At 38.7% G+C, this 23,476-nt stretch overlaps 2 protein-coding genes across 2 annotated transcripts in view; both read left to right on the top strand.

Moving 5' to 3' along the window:
• The window catches only part of Pex2 (peroxisomal biogenesis factor 2), a 40,007-nt gene extending 32,191 nt beyond the window's left edge, over positions 1-7,816 (top strand). The window contains exon 7 of the mRNA XM_083140538.1: positions 1,509-7,816. Within this exon, the coding sequence (XP_082996664.1) occupies positions 1,509-1,598 (90 nt within the window). The 3' untranslated portion in view covers positions 1,599-7,816. The remainder of the gene's footprint in view (positions 1-1,508) is intronic.
• Positions 5,897-6,271, top strand: LOC146002297 (uncharacterized). Its single transcript, XM_083140007.1, has one exon. It carries the CDS (start codon positions 5,897-5,899, stop codon positions 6,269-6,271), a length of 375 nt encoding a protein of 124 aa, XP_082996133.1.
• Positions 7,817-23,476: the final 15,660 nt, after the last annotated feature.

The raw sequence follows: 23,476 nt of genomic DNA, 5'->3' as shown, positions 1-23,476 counted from the left end.
AGCCAAAATTTGGCTTTGGCATAACATTTTAGGGGGTGTTGTAGAAATTGTGGATGGATGTTAGGGTGTGTTGGCGGTGTGTGGATACTGGCAACGTGTGCTGTTAACCACATTTCAAAGTTTTTGAATCAATGTACTATTCATCCTCATTGATAAAATTATCATAAGGGGTTACAAATTACAAAAGAGACAAAAGTTATTGATGTATTACTGTTTCTAGTAGCAAATGACTAAGCTTTTCATGATATGCTTTCAAACCATCTTCTCCTGCACTATAATATAAACTTTCAAATGTAACAAACAGAGAATGACATTGTATGAGGGCTATTCAGAAACCAACTTCCGATTGGCTCGTAAAAATCAATACATAACCGCAGTAGCCTGGCACATGCCCAGTAGCCAGCAGGAATGTGTAATCGCACTCCACACACAACCTCAGTCCATTTGCTTCAACAGTGCGTGAGTAGGAACTGACGAACATGGACACTCGTATTACTGCTCCCGCCACTTGTGAGGTGTGTGGTGGGATTCGATTCCTTCAAGCAGGAGGAATGAATGCAGCCGAAATTCATCGTCGATTGTGTCGTGTTTTTTGCAATTGCATTATGAGTGATAGTGCTGTAAGATGCACGAAATTTAAGGCTGGGCATGCAGATATGCTTAATGAGGGAGGTCAAAGAAGGCTTTCAATTGTGACCGATGAACTCGTCCAACCAATTGAAGAAATTGTGCGAGCAAAATGCCGTTTCACAATTTCACAACTCTTCGAGTAATTTCCTCAAATTTCCAGGACACAATTGATGATGAATTTCAGCTGTGTTGACTCTTTCTGCTTGAAGGAATCAAATCCCACCGTGCACCTCACAACTGACAGGAGCAGTAATACAAGGGTCCATGTTCGCCAGTTCCTACCCGTGCACTGTTGAAGCAAATGGACTGCAGTTGTGTGTGGAGTGCGATAGCACCTAACTGCTGGCTACTGCGCATGCGCCATGCGCATGGTCATGTATTGATTTTTACGAGCCAATCGGAAGTTGATTTCTGAATAGCTCTCGTATTTAACACTTTTGTAATAGTTGTAATGGAAATATAATTTATTTTCATGAATGTAGCATTGAATTACAGTTTTACAGTGATTGAAGTATGATAGAGACCAGATATTCCTAACTTTTTGTACAATAATCTAGAACTTTACATAGAAAACCTGGAATTTAATTTGAATATTATCTTGTGGAGTGTTCAGATTGGATTCACATCAGTTGGCATTTTGTATACCCCAGAATATTATTATTAATAATATTTTATTAGTTAATTATGGTGTCTGATAATTATCAGTACCAGGATTTTGGCTCATATTGATCTATTGGTATTCTTATGCTCAATCATAGTATATTCTTTTGTAATCTGAAAATGAAAGTTTTGCTTTTGAGAATGGCTTACTCTGTAGTTCTTCCGTTGTTGATGAAACCATCCTTTCAGATGATTAATTGAAAATATTTTCTTTTTAGGCTAACCACTTAGCAGACCACAAATTTGGATGCCCTTTGTGTGGTTATGTACCTGAGGATTCTTCAAACATTTTACCAATAACAATGTGATTAAAATTGTGACCTGCAAGTTTATGGCTCTTACAATCATGACATTTCCTGAAAATATGTGACTCTATTCTTGTGTTTGTACCAAAGATAAACTTTTGATAAGCCAGTGACGTATTGTAATTATTTTTCTACAGACTGTACTTTCAAACTACTGTATGTGCAACTTCTACTCGTTATGTGTACTGGCATATTGTATGTTAGTCTTCATTTCACTGTGTTCCAATAATTACGAATTTTCCAGGTGTAAAATTTCTGCCGTATGTTTGTGGGATTTTAAGTTGTTTACAAGAAATTAATTTCAAATTCATAAATTTTTGTACATCCTGTTCCTGTCGAATTGAGTGTAACACTGTCTATGTAAACAAGATATTTGATTGTGCAGAAATTTCAGCAAAAAATGCATGTTCGACCAGGGATTGAAACCAGGTCTCTGGTTAATCATACCATTGCGCTACAAACTGAACTACTGAGCAAGCCCTGGGTTTTGCCTTATTTTTTACTCTTGCTGCTTGAAAGAGTTTTAAAGGCAACAGTTCCTATTGTGGTAGCGTTGACAGAATGGGTGGTTGCTGATATTGTTACAGTGTTGTACAATGACCGGATATTTTCCAATGAAATTTCATACTTTTTGTTAATAATTTTCTCATTATTTTCCTATTAAATATATTGAACGGAAATAATTTTGCCCTTAATTGTTTCAAAAAGCTAGTTCCATTATGATCTGTTAAAAAGAAGGAGACAATCTGTGAGATTTCACCGTACATTAGTAGATGCACAGGTGGAGCAACAGCCTGATTTCCACAGCGTGTGCTATTGCAGCGAGGTTCAATGCTGTTTTTCTTATTCTTGTGCTTCAGTCCACCAGCAACAAAGTCTGGGATGCTAATTCTTTTATATGCCATCAGAGAGATGCAGGCAAGGTCTTTAGCTGTCCCATGCCATAGTGGAACAAGCAAAATGTCCATGCTGGGCAGAAATAAATATTTGCTTTTGTGGGGAATCTTAATCTAATTTACTAACCTTACCACCAATATATATATCACCAATTCTAATTCAGTAATGGAAATGAGTTGCTTGTTGCAGTATTTGTGTACTGTTGTCAAGACATGTTCGTGTAATGTTTTCGAGCCCAGTGGAGCATGTAGCAGTTTGGTTTCATACATATTTAATTCATTAGTGTTGTGTCTTCTGCGGACCCACCAGTATGAAGACTGTAAGTAGTTTACATAGTAATGTTTTTTCTCATCTGTCTACTAATGAGAATCTTGAACTTAGGTGATCAGTGCCAGACTTAAACTTTGTGCAGAACATTAAAACAGGGAAAAGGCAGTTCAAATGAATTTAAAAAAATACAGTTATAATAATAATGAATGGCTGTGCGGTTGTGAAGTTAGAAATGCACTGTTTTGCTTTCGTTGTCTGTTATTTGGTGGAGATTTGTGGACAAAAGCAGATGTGACTGATTGAAACCATTTACGTTCAGGCATAAAGAGACATGAATCCTTGGCTTGTCATCTAAAAAATGTATTAAAGATATCACTTTTCGAACAGGTGAATGTAACTCCAGAGCTGAATAGTGCATATAGGAGGAAAATTGCAGAAGATAAAGAAAAAATTAAGCATAATAGATATGTACTTAATATTATAATAAACTGTGTTTGTTGTTATGGCATTTGGAATTGAGGCCATGACAAAACTGAATCATCATCCAATTCAGGGATTTTCAGAGGGTTAATTAATGTTAGTTCACAGTTAGATGATGCTTTTAAAAATCATTTAGAGAAGGCAACAAAATTCAAGGGAACATTGAAAACTATCCAAAATGAATTGCTTCAGGTAATGCTAGAGGTATACAAGGAAGAAATATCAAAACAAATTAAAGAGGCAAATTTTTTGGCTATTGTAGCAGATGAAACAAGTGACAGTTGAAATGGTCATTGTATACTGCTGTGTGGTGAAGGGCAAGTCGGTAGAACGATTTTGAAGTTTTAGTTCACCTCCACAACATGATGCTAGAACATTAGCCTCATACTTACAGAACAAGAAAAACATAAGTGAAATGAAAATCTGTCAAAATTAATTGGTCGAACTGAACTTTGGGGCTTCTGCTATGTCTGGTTCATCAGGTTGTGTGCAAGCAATACTCAAACATTTCCTACTGCTGAATACATACATTGTTATGCTCACCAAGTAAATTTAGTCATGAGTAAGGCTGCCTCTATAAATCGAGATGTATGAATTTTCTTTCTAAATGTACAAGGTATTTGCACTTTTTTCCTACTAGTCCTCAGCGAACTGCAGTTCTTGATACAGTGGTGAAAAAATGGTTACCTACCCTGTGCCAGTAATACTCGATGGATTTTTCATTCTTTGATCATAAAAAAATATCATTCATTGTATTAATGAGAAATTTAAAAAATGGAAGAGTTCAAAAATGCCAATACAATCTACCAAGCTGCCGACCCTAAAAGAATTCTAGTCAGCAACGATTCCAATTTTTGGCTTTCTTTCTTCAGTAAAATTATGCCTCTTCTAGAAATTTTGTTTAGCCAACTTCAGAAGAGAGAAATGTATCCCACTTTAAATTGTAGGTCCAGTTGCGATTAGCCTTACTGTGCATAAAGTGGACTTAAAACACAAATTCAATCAATCAATCAACTTAAAACACAAACTCAATCAATCAATCAGAAGAGAGAAATTGAACTTTCTTCTGCATAAATAGCTATTTCCAACTTTGAAGAAAATATTAAAAATATTAGAGATGATATTGATGTTAGCATGACAACAGAACCTACAAGTAGTTAATCAAAAAGGAGAAAGAGTGACAACACAGAGTGGAAAAGAGAAGCAAAGGAAGTATGTGGTGTGATAACGTATGAAGCCAAAGCCCGTTTTACTTTCTCCGGGCATCTTGCGGCATCAATGTTTATTACAGCAGAAATGTGAAAAAACTGTCTTCCACCTACCCTGTGGAAGAATTTTGATCTGTGTCGGGTGCTGTGGGTTTATTATATTTTGTGTAAAATAATTTAGAAAAATTCAATGCGTCATCAAAGCTTTTAAAGTTGATATTGACAATTCCTAATACATTGGTGGAAGCTGAAAGATGTTTTTCTACTTTGAAAACGATAAATACATTTTTGAGGAATGACGCAGGAAAGACTTGTCAGAGTTGGAAATGCTCTCCATAGAAAAGGACCTGATTATGGAAATACCAGATTTCAACCAGCGTGTGATAGACAAATTTGCTTCACTCAAGAACTATAGGATGGATTTTCTTTTTAAGTAGGGAAGTACAGGAAAGGCATTACGAGTATGGAAATGATTTGATTATGGCATTCCTAGAAATAGAAAAGGCATATGATAGCATGGACAGAACAAATATTTGGAAGGCTCTAAGAGAGAAAGGAGACAAGAAAGAGAGTGCAGAGCACATACAAGGCCAAACAGAGCTGTGTGATGACACCAGTGGGATGAACGGAGTGGTTGAGCATTAGTAATGGACTAAAACGGAAATGCACTTTCCCCACTGCTCTTCATAATTACGATGGATGTAATAAACAAAGAGGTGGAGAAAAATATAGGAGAGGAATATATGAAGGTCCTGTTCGCTGATGACAGTAATATTGGAAAATAGTGAAGTAGTAGAACAGAGACAGTTGGAGTGAGGAAATCAGAAGAGCAGGACTGAAATTCAGAGCAGAAAAGAGTGATGTGCAAATAATAACAAGAAACAGAGCTTCAAATATCTAGGAAGCAATTGAGAGAAGTGGAAGAATAGACGAGGAGGTAAACAGAAGAGGACACATGGGTGGTAGACTCTTATCAAAGCATTGGAACAGGGATGTACCTATGAAATACAAGAAGGTAATATATAACACATACTACCTAGTCTTACCATAAATACTGTCCCAACGTTTGAGGGTGGCTGTACTTCCACCCGTACAAGCGAGAGACGGCAAGAGCGGTAGCATGAAGTGTGAGTCATTGCTTGTTGAGCTGGTCAAGTGGAAAGGTGTCTGTTGTAAGTGTTGAAGATGGAATGGGGTGAGTACGAAAATCGTGTGGCCATGGTAGCATTGCACAAGGTAGGCAAATCACCAGGGGAGATTTTCAAAACCCTCCAAAAGCTGAAAATCTCCAAGAAATTTCTGTACCGCACTATCCAGCGCTTTGTTGAGACTGGTACTGTTAAAGATCGCCCACGGCAAGGAAGACCACGCACAGTACGAACACCAGAACTTGTGAAAGCAGTGGCGGCATGAGTGCGACAAAATCCTGTACGGAAACAGTCAGTGATGGCTCGTGAGCTAAAGATTTCAAAAATGTCGATGTCTCATAGGTTACGCAGTGACCTGGGACTCCATGCCTACAAACGACGCAAAGGACATCTCTTGACAAGTGAATTGAAGCTCCAGAGGCTCCGGAAATCAAAGCGGTTACTTCAGCGTTACGTGGCAAATGGGCACCGTCGAATCCTTTTCACTGATGAAAAAAATTTCAGTGTTGAGGAGACTTTCAATGCCCAAAATGACAGGGTGTATGCCACATCCTCTCGGGAAGCTGCTGACAAGGCCCCCAGGATCCAGAGGGGTCACCATTCTGCATCAGTCATGGTGTGGTGGGGTGTGAGCTACGAGGGCACAACGGATCTCCATTTTTGTGAAAAGTAGGTCAAAACAGCCAAAGTGTACCAGCAGACAGTGCTTGAGAAACTATGCAAGAATCTTACCGACACCATCTTCCATGGAGAGAACTGGAGCTTCCAGCAGGACTCGGCCCAGCACACAAAGCACACACCACCCAGCAGTGGTTGGAGGCAAATGTTCCTGACTTCATTTCCACGTCAGATTGGCCATCTGCCAGTCCAGACTTAAACCCTTTGGACTACAAATTGTGGTCCAAACTTCAGGAGAAGGCTTGCAAGAAGAGACATCCCAATATTGACACTTTAAAGCGGTCTCTTCAGAAGGCAGCTGCAGAGTTTCCACTTGATGTGTTGCGTAATTCCATTGATGAGTGGCCACGAAGACTTCAGAAGTGTGTCAGTGCTAAAGGTGTCCATTTCGAATAATTATTTGTGATTTTGGTTCATAATGAATCCATGCACCTCATGTTATTCTGATATTAAAATATCTCTCACCATTTTGTGTCTATTTACTTACAACTTTGGGACAGTATTTATGGAAGACTAGGTATGTGCCAATAATTACGTATGGAGCAGAGACTTTGACAATGACAGAGACACCAAAGAAAGATGCAGGCAGTGGAGATAAATTTTTTAGGACTATATTGGGGAACGCTAGAAGGGACAGAATATGTAATGAGGAGATACGACAAACAGCAGGGTTGTTGAAGCTCCAGGACAGAATAGACCAGGCAGATGAGAAGGTTCGGGCACATGAAGAGGGTGGATGCAGAAAGACTGCCAGTAAGAGTTTACAATGCACATGGAGTGGTAGTAAGGCCAAACGGGAGACCAAGATGTTGGTGGAAAGAGCAGATAGTGGAGAATGTTGGAACTCCGTGGAAAGATAGGAGTGGTGGAAGACCAGACGAATTTCGTATTATTAGTGATTATTGAAAATCATTATTTTTTTATTTTGCATGCATTTAAGCCTATATAAGGTTGCTCAATACTCGTCCCCTCCTCCTTTGCACACTATAGAATTGCAACACCCAGGATAAAACATCAGCAGCTGCCACTCATTGACAGAGAATTTCACACAGCTAAAACAGCAAGAGCTAAAAATCAGGCGAAGCCAGTGCTGGCTAGTTAGTTCAGTTGGTTTGAGTTTTGCTTTAAGTCCACTTTTATGCACAGATAAAGTAATTTGAACTGGACCTATAGTTTAAAGTGGGATTTGAACCACTATGTGCTTCCACCAGGTATTAAACCCGGGGCCCTGCATTTTTCACTGAAATTTATACATAGTTCATTTCCTGAGTGTGCCAAATAGTGTGCAGTAGGTATGCTCATAAAAGTAAATAATGAATACCTATTTCACAGAAGTTCTGTCTGGTTCTATATTTCTTAGCTTAATTCAAGCTCCCTCAATTTGACAGAAATGCATAATCAGAGAATCCTGATTTGCTAATAATTGTTTGATGTGATCATTTTATGCAAAATGTTATTGTTTACCAGAGTAAATACGTATGTATTGAATGTTGTGTATATGTTGGGCTTCCTCTGTTAATTTTAAATTTTTACATAAAATATAAACTATTTTTTCAAAATATGTATTGTGTTTTTTTCGTTAGTACTAGATTAGTGCACAGTATTGTAATGAATAATGTTTCTTGTAATAATGTGTTTACCTAGTGTTAAGTGGTCAACTTTTGATCTTGCCACTTAATTCCTAAGTTCAAGTCCCAGCTGAACAGGTGTGTTCTATTATCAGTTTCATCGTATCATCACTTATTCTCATTGTTGTCATTAACCAAAAGTGGTATAAAAGCTATGCTGAATAGCAAATATACAAATCCAGGTAACGATACACCCATGTGGGGAGTAAGTAGTACATCTTAATTATGCCAAATAAATGTAGCAATGTTTCTTAGGATTCTACACACACCATACGTGGCCAAATGTTAACTTATTTATGTTAATATGACTACCAATAAGTTAACATTGCGCGCTATGTTAGATTGTGGTGCTACAGTGAGCCTGTGCCCTTCACACTTAGTTCCTGCAAATGTTAGACACGTTCAAATTAAATCTACAATAAAGGGCATAAGTGGTAATAAAATAGCAACCAATGAAATAGCTTTTATCAGGTTTAAAATGGCAGGATGTACATACGTACATCCATTTCATGTAGAAGAAATTCAAGACTTTGTTCCTGTCCAGATTAGATTTTTTGTCCACTTATGATTGCGATATCATTCTTAGTAGAAATTTCATAACTTTAAAACGTTTTGGAAAAGTTCCAAAATTAGATTTTTGGAAAACTGAAAATAAACCACACGTTGTTCCAGATGAAATTCTCCAACATATAAGTTCAACAGAAAAACCAACTTTCGTCACAACGAAAAAGGTCATATTACAACCTCGAACAGGAACTTACATACCTGTTAATTTGAAAAATGCCTGTCAGTTCCAAGATATGTTATTAACACCTGACCCGGTTCGTATGAAGCAGAACAATGTATTCATTCCTAATGCAATTTTAAATTCAGTCAAAAATGGCATTTATTTCAAATCCAAGTGATTGGAAGGTAACGCTATGTAAAGGCACTGTCATCGGATATGTGTCTTCATACAAGATTATAGTGCAGATAACATCAGAAGACACCGTAATAGAAGAGGAAGGAAATCCAGATGTTCAGCAAAGAACGTAGAGAAAAATTTAAGGCTGATTCTCTCGACATAAATCCAAACTTATCAGAAAAAGAAAAGAAAGAAATTTTGGACTTGACCTGTAAATACTCAGATATATTCGCCTGGGTTTAGACGTGCATAGGAAGGTGTAAAATTCTACAGCATTCCATCGATGTAGGAGACAATCCACCAGTTTTCTCCAAGCAATGTCGGATTCCGGTAAATCTCCAGATAGAAATGAGAAAACAAATTGAAAAAGTGGAACATCAAAAGGTGATCAGTAAATGTGAAGGAAACACGTGGAGACACCCTGTTCTTCTCATCAAAAAGGCTGATGGTGTCAGATATCGACTGATCTCAGACTTTAGAAAAGTCAATCAATCAAGCAGCAATTTAAATATTCCGATCCCATCAATCGAGAATATTATGTCAGACCTAGCAGGAAAGAAATTCTACACCACGTTCGATCTGGATTCAGGATTTTTCAAGTTGAACTGTATGAGAGGAACAAAGACGTCACGTCGTTCGCCATCCCAAATGTCGGATCCACGGAGGTTAGCTGTTAAGTCGATGACATCCAAATTTATAGCAACTCGCACGAATCCATGCTAAAAATAATGGAAAAAGTGTTCAAGGCATTGCATAAAAACAACCTCACACTCTCAGTGAAAGAGTGTAAATTTTGTCACACGGAAGTAACAATTCTTGGGCATTTAGTCAGCGTGTCTGGTTTTAAAATTTAGACCACATCCTGAAGTCAATTGTAAATTATCCTACTCCAAAATCCAAGCGAGAAGTATGCCAGTTCGTTGGAATATGCAATTTCATTCGCCGACACGTGCCTGAATTTGCTATGACAGTGGAAGCATTATTACATCTCACCAGGAAAAATACCAAGTTTGAGTGGAACGAAGAAAGTGACAACGCATTCTCCGAATTGTAGGAAGATAGTCAGTGCTCCATAATTGAAACCCTATAACCTTGCCTTGAAGAGTCACGTGTTCTTGGATGCGAGCACCCGGGGCTCTGGCAGAGCCCTCTTGCAAGCCTCTGATAACGGACAGTTATTTCCAGTGGCCTTTACCAGCAAGTGTTTAAGACCGAACGAAGCTAATGAAATATATTTACTCTTGAAGTTAATGCAGCTCATTATGTTTTGAAACAGTTCCGTTACTTCCTATTGAACCCACATTTCATTCTGTACACAGACAATTCAGCCCTAAGTCACATTAGATCAACTCAAAATTTGTCTGGACTGCTAGCGAGGAAAAGTTTGTTTTTTGAGGATTACGATTTCACAGTAGTACATATAAAATCCACAAAAAATGAGCTGGTGGATGCCTTGTCTCGTCATCCAATGGAAACTGCAACACCACAGGAAGATGATGACATCACAGAACATGTTTTCCTTTTTCAAGAAGAAGACTTTGACATAAGAAGAGAACAACAACAGGATAAGTATTTTGGGGAAATTTTCAGAACACTGGAGAATGACCCATCAGCTGACACAAGATATGAAAAGGCTTCATACACATTCAAAATTAAGGACGGGAAATTGTACAAGAAAGTTTGCTTTGCTAACCATACAAAATTATTGCTTTGCATTCCTTTTAATTTGAAAAAAATCTGTAGTGGAACATCTTCACACCTCAGAATTTGCAGGAGCTCATCAAGAAACTACAAAAACCTATAATTTAGCAAATCAGCGTTATTACTGGCCTTACATGCGTAAAAGCATTTTCACCATGGTAAAACAATCAATTACCAGCTCCTCTGCTCCATCGTGTTTTTTTTTCAATGTCCATCTTCTCCCACTTGGTCTAGGTGTACGTGGATCATTCAGAAGACATCTCTTGCTTATAGCGGATTGATAATCGCACGTTAAGCATGTTTCTTGCAAGTTTATAAATGTCTATCTCACCCTTCTTTACACAGAATAGACGACATGTCATGTCATTCACACAATGTACGGAAGATTTTGGAGCATACAGTAAGCACGAGAACTACAGTTTGCCCATTACTATTTCATTGAGATCCCATTCATCTCCGAGGGTGCGAAAATATTTCCTGTGTTTGTCTGTTGGCAGGAAGGATGCACTTACTTTTCCTTTTCCTTTTCCTGCAAATGCATATGGAACCCACATGGGTACTTTAATACTATATTTCAGAAAGAATTTAACCATGATTCTTTCATGGAATCTCAAACACACATCTGTCATCTGAGCCTCTCATTACCGCTTCATAACCATCATTAGCAGCGGCAGTATTCACCGACAAATTTCCATCTCTTCTTCATGTTTACTGTTGAGATTGAGCACTTTGGGGCTCCCTTCAGATGTGATGTTCCATCATTTATCTCCACAGTTCGCAAAGTGTTTTATTCAAAAGATTTACAAAATGCTTTGGTTTCCTACATTCATTAACAAGAGATGCAATTAGAGTTGTTTTATTCATTACATGACTTAGGAATTTCCTTCACTTTCTGACAATCTGGGAAGATGAGATGCTCTGTGACTGATTCCCGAATTCTTCCCATGTGATTATCCTTTCGGTGTTCTTTATAGACGTCTCATTGTACGTATCAAACAGACATCGATTCTTGAACTAGTATTTCCTTTTGCAAAGCAATGGACGAAGCAGATGGACCTCACCAAAGTTTGACTCTTATTTCTTTTGCTCTCTGAATAAGAGCCATACCATAAATAGCCATGGCTGAATTTCCAGATATTTCCTCAGGGGAAATAACATTTTTCTGCAAGTATGTCTCTGAAGCCCATGATAATGGTTCTAAGAGAAAGCCCATTTGAAGATTCCGATTCTGTGCTGTCACAATAATTTGACCAAATAGTGTCTTGTCTGATAATTATAATTGACCTGCCATAACTATCCACCGCCTTCTTCTTGAAACAGAAAGAACTAGATGAAAACCATGTACAGCCGATGTTTAAGCAACTGAAAGAACATTCAGAGAACAGCCCCTACCATCAGTCCACAATCTCCATTTTTGAATGTTTCTTGCACAAAAGCAGGGTAATGGCGTGTTCCATGTGTCCTCCAGATCAGGCACCTCTATTGCAAGGCTGGAGGCTGAACCGTGACTCATCAGAGAACACCGCTCAACCCCATTCGTTGTGGCCCCAATTGTGATCTTTCTCAGCCAAGTTTCTAAGGACTGAAAGCTGTACAGTGATGGAACACACACCATGAGTCTATATACATAGAGACATATTTAAGAAGGTGATTGTAGATGGTTTTGAGATGACACCCTACTGCTGTGAGAATGGCATGTTGTAGTTTCGTTGCATTCTGTCGTCTGTTCCAATCGGTTGTTAACAAGAGGTACCCGTTGTCTCTGGGTGTTGTTGCTTATCGACGGCCTTGACCTTGCCTTCGTTGTACATTTCCCGTTGTTTGGAACCGAATATAAATCGAGAAATGGCACTTTGAGACACTCCAAGGGCTACAGATACCTCTCACTGTCTGTCCAGCTTCCATCCTTCCGAAGACTCTCCACACCATTGATTCAGGTAAATTGCACTTTAGAGGCCCACGTTCCTAAATGAACTCTTACACTGTCCTTGGACTGCTACTGTCATTTTCACAGCTGCACACTTCAGTTGTTTATTCAGAGATATCGGTTTTAATGCTGGGCAAATAGCCAATTGACTCCAGTGATGGTGTTAAATACCATCCAACTTGTCAATTAAATTATTAAAATATTAACATATTTTAATTAGTGTTATTATTATAATCTTAATTATCATCATCATCATTATTATTATTAATTTAGATCAAAATGACTGTAATTGTCATTTCTAATAGTAAAAGTCAAAATATTAAAAATTATCACAACTTTCCATTTACATCAAGGTTATCTGGAAAGTGGAGTGATAACACACAGAAGGCATCTATAGGCATCCCAACCTTACCAGAAAATCATATTAGAACCTGTCCCCCTGAGTGGTACCAACAATGTGCCTGGCTCAAGGCCTATCCTGCAAGAGTAAGCGTTATTGTCGATTTTTTTGACGCTGTTGTCACATTCAAAATTTACCTCAAAAGGCTGAGAAAAAATGTAACTGTAGCAAAATGTTCCCTACAACTGCAGGAATTTTTGTAGTTTCGCTACAACTACACCTACAATTTTCAAAATGTAGCGTCGCTACAGCTACAAATTTTGTAGCTCGCTACAAGTAGCATGCTACTTCCGAACACTGAATATGAATATCATTGAGAGAATTGAATATTAATTGATTCATATTACTCCAGAAAGTGTATTGATTGATTCAGTGGCGTACGCAAGGGGGGGTTACCGGGTTTAAACCCCCCCCTTGAGCTTTTGAAATATTATGGAAAATGTTGTAGAAAAAAATTAAAAATGGCTAATTTATCACAGTCAAAGATCTGCGACAGTAATAATAATAATAATTTGAATTATTATTCCCATGCAGCATGAAGAAAAACACAACATTCCAAACACAATCTAAGCGGACGCAAAGTTCAATTTTGCAATTTTTTTGCAAAGTCGCGCAGTGACTCTCGCGAGAATTGTGAAAATTCCTTGCTTCGTCGCAGTGTGCCGACCTTATTGCAAACGTTCTTCCCGGTACTGATTTCGCATCCCCTTGTGAACTCTCAAGCGATGCTTAGTCTACATCCACATCATTAAATAATGTTGAAGAAGTGCTTTGTGAATCACCTAGAAGTGATAAATATGTTGGAATGTCTATAAACTTACTTTTCAACGAAAACATAGACTCAATGGAATTTAGCAACACGTATTCTCGCGCTTCATCATCATCCTGGGGGAGTTCCATAAATGTAAATTTCCCCGTGCATATAGCACCATGCCATGAAGGCACACGTAGTGGTGTGGTGGGCCCCAAAGATTCTCGATCTCGAACTATTTTGCAGGTGATGTGATCAGCACCATGCTCCGGCAGCCTTCATCCCCCAGGGTTGCTCTCAGGTACCCATTGCTATGAAGCTGGGTGCGGAGACAAGGCTGGATAAATTCTAACCAATTCCGGGAATCGAACCCGGATATCCCACGAAGTTGTCAGACTAGACCAGCGCGGCTCCTTGAATGAGTTTCATATTTCGATTATTTCAATAAATCCAATATGTTTGCTTGTTTTTATGGATTTTCTTCACACTTAAAATGTCTCACTTATCATATACAAATAACCGTTGACTAGACAATTATTTTGTAACAAAGAAACAAAAGAAATGTAATTTTGTTCTATTTCTGTCATAAATAGCAACTGCATTAGTAGTAATTATTAGTTGTAATTAAACTAATTAATTAATTATATGAATTATTAATTATTATTAATTAATTAATTAAAGTATAATAAAACAATGGTAATGTGAATTTGAAGAAAGTTTTCGAAATAACACCCCCCTTGATGAAATCCTGCGTACGCTACTGGATTGATTTGATTTATTCTACTTTGCTTTTCTGCCACTTTTGGCTAATCACCATGATAAAAATGAGTGATGATATGTACTTGTAATTGATGAAGGGACATTCACAAAGAATACCTATGCCCTGGCCGAGATTCAAATCCAGAACTCCTAGTGTTGTAGCATGCTGTGCTAACCACTTCCCCACGGAGGCTGGCAGGAGAAAATTTGTCGGTAGTGAAATTGTTTCAGCTAAATTTTATTCACAGTCAAGGAATCGTATGTATTTTACTTACTTTGCAAAATTTAAAACATGATTTTTGTTCTGAATTGTTTTGTCGATTGAACAAAATTGTCATGTACAGTATCGTCCGTTTGATATTTTCACACCAGTCGTAAGTGCAGTCGTTCACCGCCAGCGTGTCGGCCGTTCGGCGGACTCTTCATGCAACAGGTCCCGGCAAATTGCGTTCAGGAAGTCCGTAACAGAAACCGCTTGTTTTGTAATGTTTCCACTTTTCACAATTACAGTTACAATTACAATTGAAATAAGCACGTACCTTGTCGCAAGGATGCTGGAAAAGGTGTCCTCCCAAATACAAATATTTCTGGCACCTTATTTCTGACAGAAAATCTTAGATTAGACATCGTTACTTTATCGTCATTTGTCAGAAAGGGAAGACAGCATCCCGGCGCATAAAGCAAACCGAAAGCGTAAAATGATATTTAAAAGTAATAATAATGATGATCACTAACCTCCTGTGTTATAAGAGATGTTGAAAATGACCTCCTTTAACAGCAATACAACACGTTTCTTAGGTTCAAGAGATCCTGTCTATCGTAATTCCCTGACCACTTTTCTGCAAGAATTCGTTTTCACGTAATTATCGTAACAGAAACCGCTTGTTTTCTAATGTTTCCACTTTTCACAATTACAGTTACAATTACAATTGAAATAAGCACGTACCTTGTCCCAAATACAAATATTTCTGGCACCTTATTTCTGACATCTAATCTTAGATTAGTCATCGCTACTTTATCCTCAGTTGTCGCGACAGCGCCGGCAGCTTATCGGGGGTTGGGTGAGTTGTCAGCCGCGAGAGGGCGCTTCATACTGCACGTGTCGGCAGTGATGCCAACCGTAGGGACATGTCCCTAAGCATAGGGACTTTTCACTAAATTTCGCCCGCGTAGGAACGTAGGGACAGATTTTGCCAAATGAGGGAAAACGTAGGTACTTTTTTCAATCTTGGTAAATGACATTTTATGAATTAGTTTATCTGGATACTTTAGCGAAGAGGAGAAAAAAGAAGTAACTAACAAATCTCCATCAGAATTTTGGAACATGTTATCGGTTACCAAAAACTTTCAAGGCAAGTTCCTTTTTGAAAACATTTCCACTCTCGCGAAAATAGTGCTAACATTGCCACATTCTAAAGCGGAAACGGAAAGAATATTTTCAATGTTAAGTGATACAAAAACAAAAAAGGGAAATAAAATGGGACCAGAATTGTTCAAGACTGCAGGAAATACAGCATCACCAACCAACATCTATCTCTGCACAGCAGCAGCATGTATGACTTCAAATAACATAATCAACAGTAAACGACTCAACGTTATTCATTAGGGGTCTGCGGGATCCTTTACTTTAAAAAGTCGTTAATTCTCGACGTTTTCTGCCTTGTAAGTTTCTGGAACTTATCGAAAATTGCAAGTTTTTATTCTAGAAATGCAAAAACAATCACTTAAAGTGAAAATGACTTGTAAAATTCGAGATTTCCAGTGCTTCGGGAAATTTCGAAGATTTCCCGTCCCGAAAATTTTCCGACTTGGTCGGGAAATTGCAAATTTTTCAGTCCCGAATGTCGGGATTTAAAAAAATTACCGTCCCGATCCCGTCCCGACCCAAAAAATTCTGTCCCGCACACCCCTATTATTCATTAAGGCAAGAATTTACAATACCGGACCCTTCTGTAATTTCTATGCTACGTCTTATACTCACGAAATAATTATTCGTGATGATTTATCTCAAGTTAACATGTTGGGGTGAGGGGGAAAAAATGTTAATTAACGTGTAGAAGTTGTAAAATAAGCATTTCAATTCTCGCAATGATTCTCCGTATACAAGTATGGTAGCCATATTTGTTGATATGAACAAATTACAATTAGTTACGCTGTCTACAGCGTTGCCACACTGTTTATTTCATACTTGGAGAGCATGGATTGTGTAAGAATAGCGGAAGAGAACAGTAAAAAAGTTGTTAATGTTATACAGATTGTTAGGTGGAGTGTGCAGGAGGGCTAATTAATAAACTTATTCATTTCAGTATATTGCCCAAAGAACGTGCTTACATGTGACAGCGACAATCACGATGTAGAAGAACTGATTTGATTACAGGTAAATTTGGCAACATTACATCAATCATAAAATTGCAGGATACTAAAATGGCGTCTTCGATGATGTTAAAGTGCTACGAAAAAAATATTTTTTATCGGTTCGTAATCACAATTACCGCAAAACCATTCAGGAATAGCCCCACTGAGCATTCTCGGTAAGGTTAGGTTAAGTTAAGTTAGGTTAGGCAAGGCAAACATAGTTAAAATTTGGGCTCGAAAAACTGGTAGCCCAACAAACCATTGACGGATAGCCCCACGAATTATTCAGGTACAAAAAAGGTAAAGTGTTCCCCTGTGCCTAGCACCACGCCATGAAGGCGTATAGGGGGTGTGAGGGTAACGCCCCACACTTTATTGATCCGGTCGTGAGTGGGGGTGATGTGATCAGCATCACGCCCCTGACCGCCTTTACCCCCCAGGGTTTCCCCCAGGTACCCATGTTATTCGACGCTGGGTAGGCGCCGGGGCCGCTTCCAGGTACGGTTAGGTTAAGTTAGGATAGGCAAATGTAAATTCGCTCCTTCATTAATTGTGGAAGCACCGAGCAGAAAGATTTGGTAAGTAAATGTGTATATTTTATCTTCTGTTTTGCATGCTCATGAGGTGATAATTTTTTTAGTCGCTTTACTTGGCGTAGGGACATTTGGTCAGTTGTAGGGACATTTTGACTACGTCTGTAGGGACATTGCCGAAAAATGGTTAGCAACACTGTCGGCTACCAGACGTCAGTGTACGTTCATGTTCACTTCTGTTTGCGTTTATCAGTACACGTGTTGCTTATACTGTGTTATTGTAATGTGCTACTCATGGCCAGTGCTTTATTGTGTGTTAATTGTTATTCATTCATTAGTTATGTCGTTAAACAAATATAGTCTTGAACAGAGAGTTTTTATGTACGATAATTACGTGAAAACGAATTCTTGCAGAAAAGTGGTCAGGGAATTACGATAGACAGGATCTCTTGAACCTAAGAAACGTGTTGTATTGCTGTTAAAGGAGGTCATTTTCAACATCTCTTATAACACAGGAGGTTAGTGATCATCATTATTATTACTTTTAAATATCATTTTACGCTTTCGGTTTGCTTTATGCGCCGGGATGCTGTCTTCCCTTTCTGACAAATGACGATAAAGTAACGATGTCTAATCTAAGATTTTCTGTCAGAAATAAGGTGCCAGAAATATTTGTATTTGGGAGGACACCTTTTCCAGCATCCTTGCGACAAGGTACGTGCTTATTTCAATTGTAATTGTAACTGTAATTGTGAAAAGTGGAAACATTACAAAACAAGCGGTTTCTGTTACGGACTTCCTGAACGCAATTTGCCGGGACCTGTTGCATGAAGAGTCCGCCGAACGGCCGACACGCTGGCGGTGAACGACTGAAATAACCTCCCTAGTACAGTGGAATCCGTTAGTATTACCGTTCAAATTGTCCATGACTATTTTCATTAATTTTTCTCTTACATTCTATGTATTTTAAAGTGATGGATTTTTATGTATGCTGGTGCAGAAGTTGCCAACAGCTTGTTTTGAGTTTTCTTTTAATTCTTGAAGTTCTTATTGGGTCAGATAAAGTGCACGAACATGATGATGAACAATTTGCACGGTAATACTCATGGATGCCACTGTACAGGTAGATAGATGGATTCTGTTTACCCTCTATTTTTTTAAATGTATTGACTAAGTATTTATTTGTTGTTTGTGATGACTAAATTAACTACAAGACCGCCCAGTACTTCTACTGAAGTCCCTTTGAATCATGCATTTGGTGTAGCATTTTCATTTACTATCCCATGAGAAGCTCTAGTGGAAAATAGTATGCATGACAAAAGGCAGCATGTATTTGTTTTCTGGTAATTTTAAATCTCTTTTCTGTTTCTCTCCATCTACAATACATTGATAATACTCGGGCTATCTATCGTCCAGGTGAGTTGCGAAAAGATTCCGAGCTTTCGAGAGCTAATATTACTCTGACCTTCAGGGTAGATCACCTCCTAACAAGTTTTTGGATGTGTTATTATGGCATATACAAAGACTCAAATGCTCTGTTTTATACCACCAAGCTTAATAGGCTCGAGAATATTCTATAAAGTTTGATTAAAGGACATTTTATGCTCATGTTAGGCGGTTCAGAACTGAAGTATCATTTCAAAATTTGATCTGAACTACTGTAATATGCCCCAAAAGGGTATTGAATCCGAGACTCGTTGAGATTGAGAGAATACGTTTTCCCCCTTCGTTTCACTTAATCATCATCTTAACGTTCATGGGTGTAAGGGGTACCCTTTTTTGTAAACACCCAAATGCCAACCTCACTCCCTGGACTGCATTCTGGTACCTGGACTCATAGCCTATATGGGACTTGCGTTCTGTGTTGTTCATATGTGTTTGTGATTGTCCCTTCATCTGTTTCATCTTATCACCATTCATCATCATCATCGCAAATAGCAAAAGTGGTAGAAACGCGAAGTAAAATAAACCAAGCCAATCAAACAATCAAGATTGTCGTTCAGTTTACCGTGGCAATGACGATGTGATAACGACATACAATAATAGACATCTACTCCAACCCTGGGCCCCTATTTTTGCTAGCTTGTTCGTGCTTACAATATTATATATATATTGTTTATATAAAACAGTGCAAGTGCAGGTTAGAATTGATTCTAGGTGAAGTGAAGGAACCGAGAAAATTCACCCATCCCAACTGTAACTTCTGAATCTGCCACTGACACATACACGATATAATGTGGGAGGAGGTGTATTAGGTGAGTCACTTCAAGTACTTACCTGTTACGGGTTACGAAGCTGACAAAATATTAGGTGCTGAAAAGGTATCATCTGGAACAGGAAAGGTACAAGGAATAACCAACCATTCAGGAGCTAGCACCTCTTTTGGGACATGACATTGTGTGCATGAATTTTGATACAACAGCTTCTACGACTGGAACGATGAGACGTGTCTGCATTCTGTTGTAACAATGTATTGCAAAAAAAATGTTGTATTTAGCGTGCAGGCACCATGTCCTCGAACTGAAAGGAACAAGTTAGAGGCGCATTTGCGGTATCTCGGAGCTGAGCTGGGAAGAGAGAAGGTATCTTCCAAGGAAACGCAAGAAATGATAACATTTCTTACTTGTCTTATGGATTGTGATGAAAAACAGTGGGGACAGGGATTTAAAAGAAATGAACTGCTCGACTAAATGTAGACATCTTGTAGCTTTGCATCAATGGAAATAAAATTGAAATTACAAAAAAATTCAGACTAGACTTCTGGACCTTGCACAGACCCGTAGCCAGGAATTCTTGGTAGGGGGGCCAAGTCAATCCTAGAGGGGCAAATATTTAATATATTGTTTAATATATTATTCTATTGTGTCGCGTTCGCAGATATAGCAGGGTACATAGGAGCACGTGCCCCCTCCATAAAGCAATAAGTAACCGGAAAGGGATGATATCATGAAATTCCAACGAACAACAAAAAAAATCGAAGATAGCAAATAAAGTTAAACATAAATAGGCTAATCAGGACTGTATCTACTTGAAATTTAAATGTGCCGCTAATGAAAATCGAATCTGAGGCATCTACATTGCAGGTCGATAATGTTAATAGGGGATTAATATACATACCAACAGTTTTCGGCTCCCTCAGAACTGATTAAGGGAGCCCTTTATAAATCGTGCTTCATATTTATTCCCTGCAGTTTCCAGTACGCCAGATATTTACGAATAAAGAAATCTAATAAGAATTCAATAACATTAATGTGTTGTGTTATGCAAGATAAATCAAATAAATTAAATAATAATGATTACATATTATCTACACTTTGATGAATGTTGTAAAAATTTGTAATACCTTTTTTGTACATTAAAACATGGGTCTCTCAGTCTACGACGGGTCCTATTTGCTTCAAAAGGGAGTCTCTTACATCACTACAGACAATGTTGGCTTACTGGTTACGCTATCCATTTTGCAAAATATTGTGTGAATTGTATTGTTTAATTTTTGAAACACATTTCTTTGGCATTCAACAAACAAATAGAAACCCCTTGATTGATCAATGACTTCTTGAATTACGGTGTCATCATTATGCAACTAAGTTACATACATAGAGGGAAGTTTTGTATTCTCTTTACATTTTGAGTAATATGTTCCTTAATGACTGTGGTACGAAACCAACTATAGATCCAGAAAACCCATCTGAAACGCCTGGGCGGGAGCAGTGCCGTTAGTGTCGCTAGTTAAAGTTAGGGGGAAGCCTGTAGTTCACATATTTTCCTAGGTTTCAGAAAGCTTGGTGGATCTTTAAGAAGGGGCCTCCTTCACCTTACTCCATCCTCGCAGCGTGAGGTCTCTGGAGCGCTTATCGCCACCACTGTGCGGAAACGTTCAAACCCCAAATATCAGGGTTTTTTTTTATGCTGATACTGATTCCTTCTACTCAGAGAATGGTGGCTTAAGTTAGGAGAATCCACTCCACAGCAGAAGAATTGATTGAATGTTTTGTGGAATAATTAGGTTATAAATAAAAGATAAAGGTATAGTTCACCGTGCATATAGAACCGTGCCATGAAGACACATTTAGGGGATGTGGGGATAGATCCTCACACATTCTCGAGCTCGGCCAAATTGAAGGTGATGTGATCAGCATGTTGAGGAAAACGGAACATCTCGCTACATCGAAAGCATCTTAACAGTTGATGAGACCTGGCTTTATTATTATGACATGCCCATTAAAGCCCAGGAAAAAGACTGGCTCTTCGAAGATAAAAACACGCTCGTGTCTGTGCGAAAATCATGATCCGTAAAGAAGAGAATGGTGGCTGCCTTCATTACTGTAAGGGGGCTTGTGGCGCGGGTGGTGCTGGAAACACAGAAGACAGTTACCGCAAAGTGGTACACCGAGGAGTGCCTGCCCAGAGTTGTTCAAGCTCTCTCATGGTCAGGCACTTAGTTTCTCCACAATGACAACGCTCCTGCCCACTGCTCCAAAGTTTGCACGAGTATTTGCCACGTACTGTGCTGAAGGTTCTGGAGCATCCTCCCTACGGTGCAGACCTCGCTCCATGTGATTTTTCACTGTTCCTTAGCGTCAATTAGAGGTTAAAGGAGTAGGTTTCAAACAGAGAGGACCTTCTAAGGGCGTGGAATGACGAGTGTGGCCAGCTCCCTGAAGAAACCAATTGGTTCGACGACTGGTTTCAAAGGATGAAGAAGTGTATTGAAAGATTGTGAAAATGGAAGGTGTATTGCAAAACTTTCTTAGTGCCTTTTCTATTTACACTACAATGATGCCTAATGTAACTCGAATCACATCACACTTTTTACTGCTTTCTAACAGAAATAATAAATGTGAAACAATATCACATTTTTGTCATGTTTGATAATTAACCCAGTAAGCTGTCCTAAATCTTTGACTAGCCGACCTGGTAGTGGGGTGGTTACACAACGCACTAAGACGACAGGAGTTTCTGTGCGAACCCCAGCCTGGGCGTGGGTGTTGCTTGTGAGTGTCCCTTCATCAATTTCATATCATCACTCATTCTCATTGTCGCAATTAACTAGTAGAAGTGGCAGAAAAGGAATGTTAAGTAACAAAAATCAAATATTCACTCTCTCTCTCTCTCTCTCTCTCTCTCTCTCTCTCTCTCTCTCTCTCTCTCTCTCTCTCTTCCACATGCATCACAATTACCAACAGGTAGACATGGGAAACAAAAAATTGAGCAGTTCAAATTCCATAGAAATACAGTACATTCAAGAAAACATATCCAAAACACATTACGCACCTTTAATAATACAAGACCACTCATAATCTGTAGATACTGAAAATCGTGAAATCATTTTCCGAAATCTGGACCTGGAAAGGATTTTTCCCCCAATTCTGGTACGACATTATGGATTCCAACACACCTTCCTTAATAAATCACCAAATCCATACGTGTATCTGTTAAGTTCCTAGAGCAATATAGAATATAATTGTAAAGAATAGTGAGAATTCCAGATAGGAATGTGTTCTATATTTTTCACAGCGGAGCAAAGCATGATCTCAGGAAGTGGCATTGACCCCCTTGCCCCCTCTAGCTACGGGCCTCACCCTGCATCTCTAGAGAAACAATCTATTCATTTTTGCAAGGGCAAAATAGAAGTTCTTGCAAACTCTGAAAAATTGTCAATAATTCTTGCAGTTTGTCATACGTTCAAATTGAAACATTTCATTGTTCGAGGATGGGAAGCCTCCCTTGCTACATCCCATTGGGCACAGATCTGATAAAAAAAATGAAAAAAGGGACAAAGAAAAAAAGGTTTCGAATCATCAAATAAACGCAAAATAGAAAAAACTGAATACAAGGTGCGTCTGAAAAGTTCGGTGAATGGTCTCAGAAAATAAAGGAAACAAGAGTTACAAACAAAACACCTTTACTGGCCTTGAAAGTAATGACAATTAGCTACAACACACGTCTGACATCGGTTGTACAGTTGTGGGAAACTGGCAACAAACGCTTCTTGTGCAATCGCTCGAAGCACCGTGGTCACGCGTTGTTGGATATCAGGGCTAATTTAAGGCGGGAAATCAAAAAGAAGTCTACCGGCGCCAAATCTGGAGAATACGGAGGGTGTGGAAGAACAGTCACCTGGCGTTGAGCGAGAAAGTTGACCACGCGGATCGCAGTGTGTGGACGGGCGTTGTCGTGGAGGAAAGTCCACTGTCCACTCCGGTACAGTTCTGGCCGAACCCGCCGGATACGTTGCAGCA

The sequence above is a fragment of the Lepisma saccharinum genome, chromosome 18, assembly GCF_977018435.1.
Source record: "Lepisma saccharinum chromosome 18, izLepSacc3.1, whole genome shotgun sequence".
Classification (NCBI taxonomy): domain Eukaryota; kingdom Metazoa; phylum Arthropoda; class Insecta; order Zygentoma; family Lepismatidae; genus Lepisma; species Lepisma saccharinum.
Note: the sequence above shows the minus strand (reverse complement) of the source record. Positions and strands in the feature narration are given on the sequence as shown.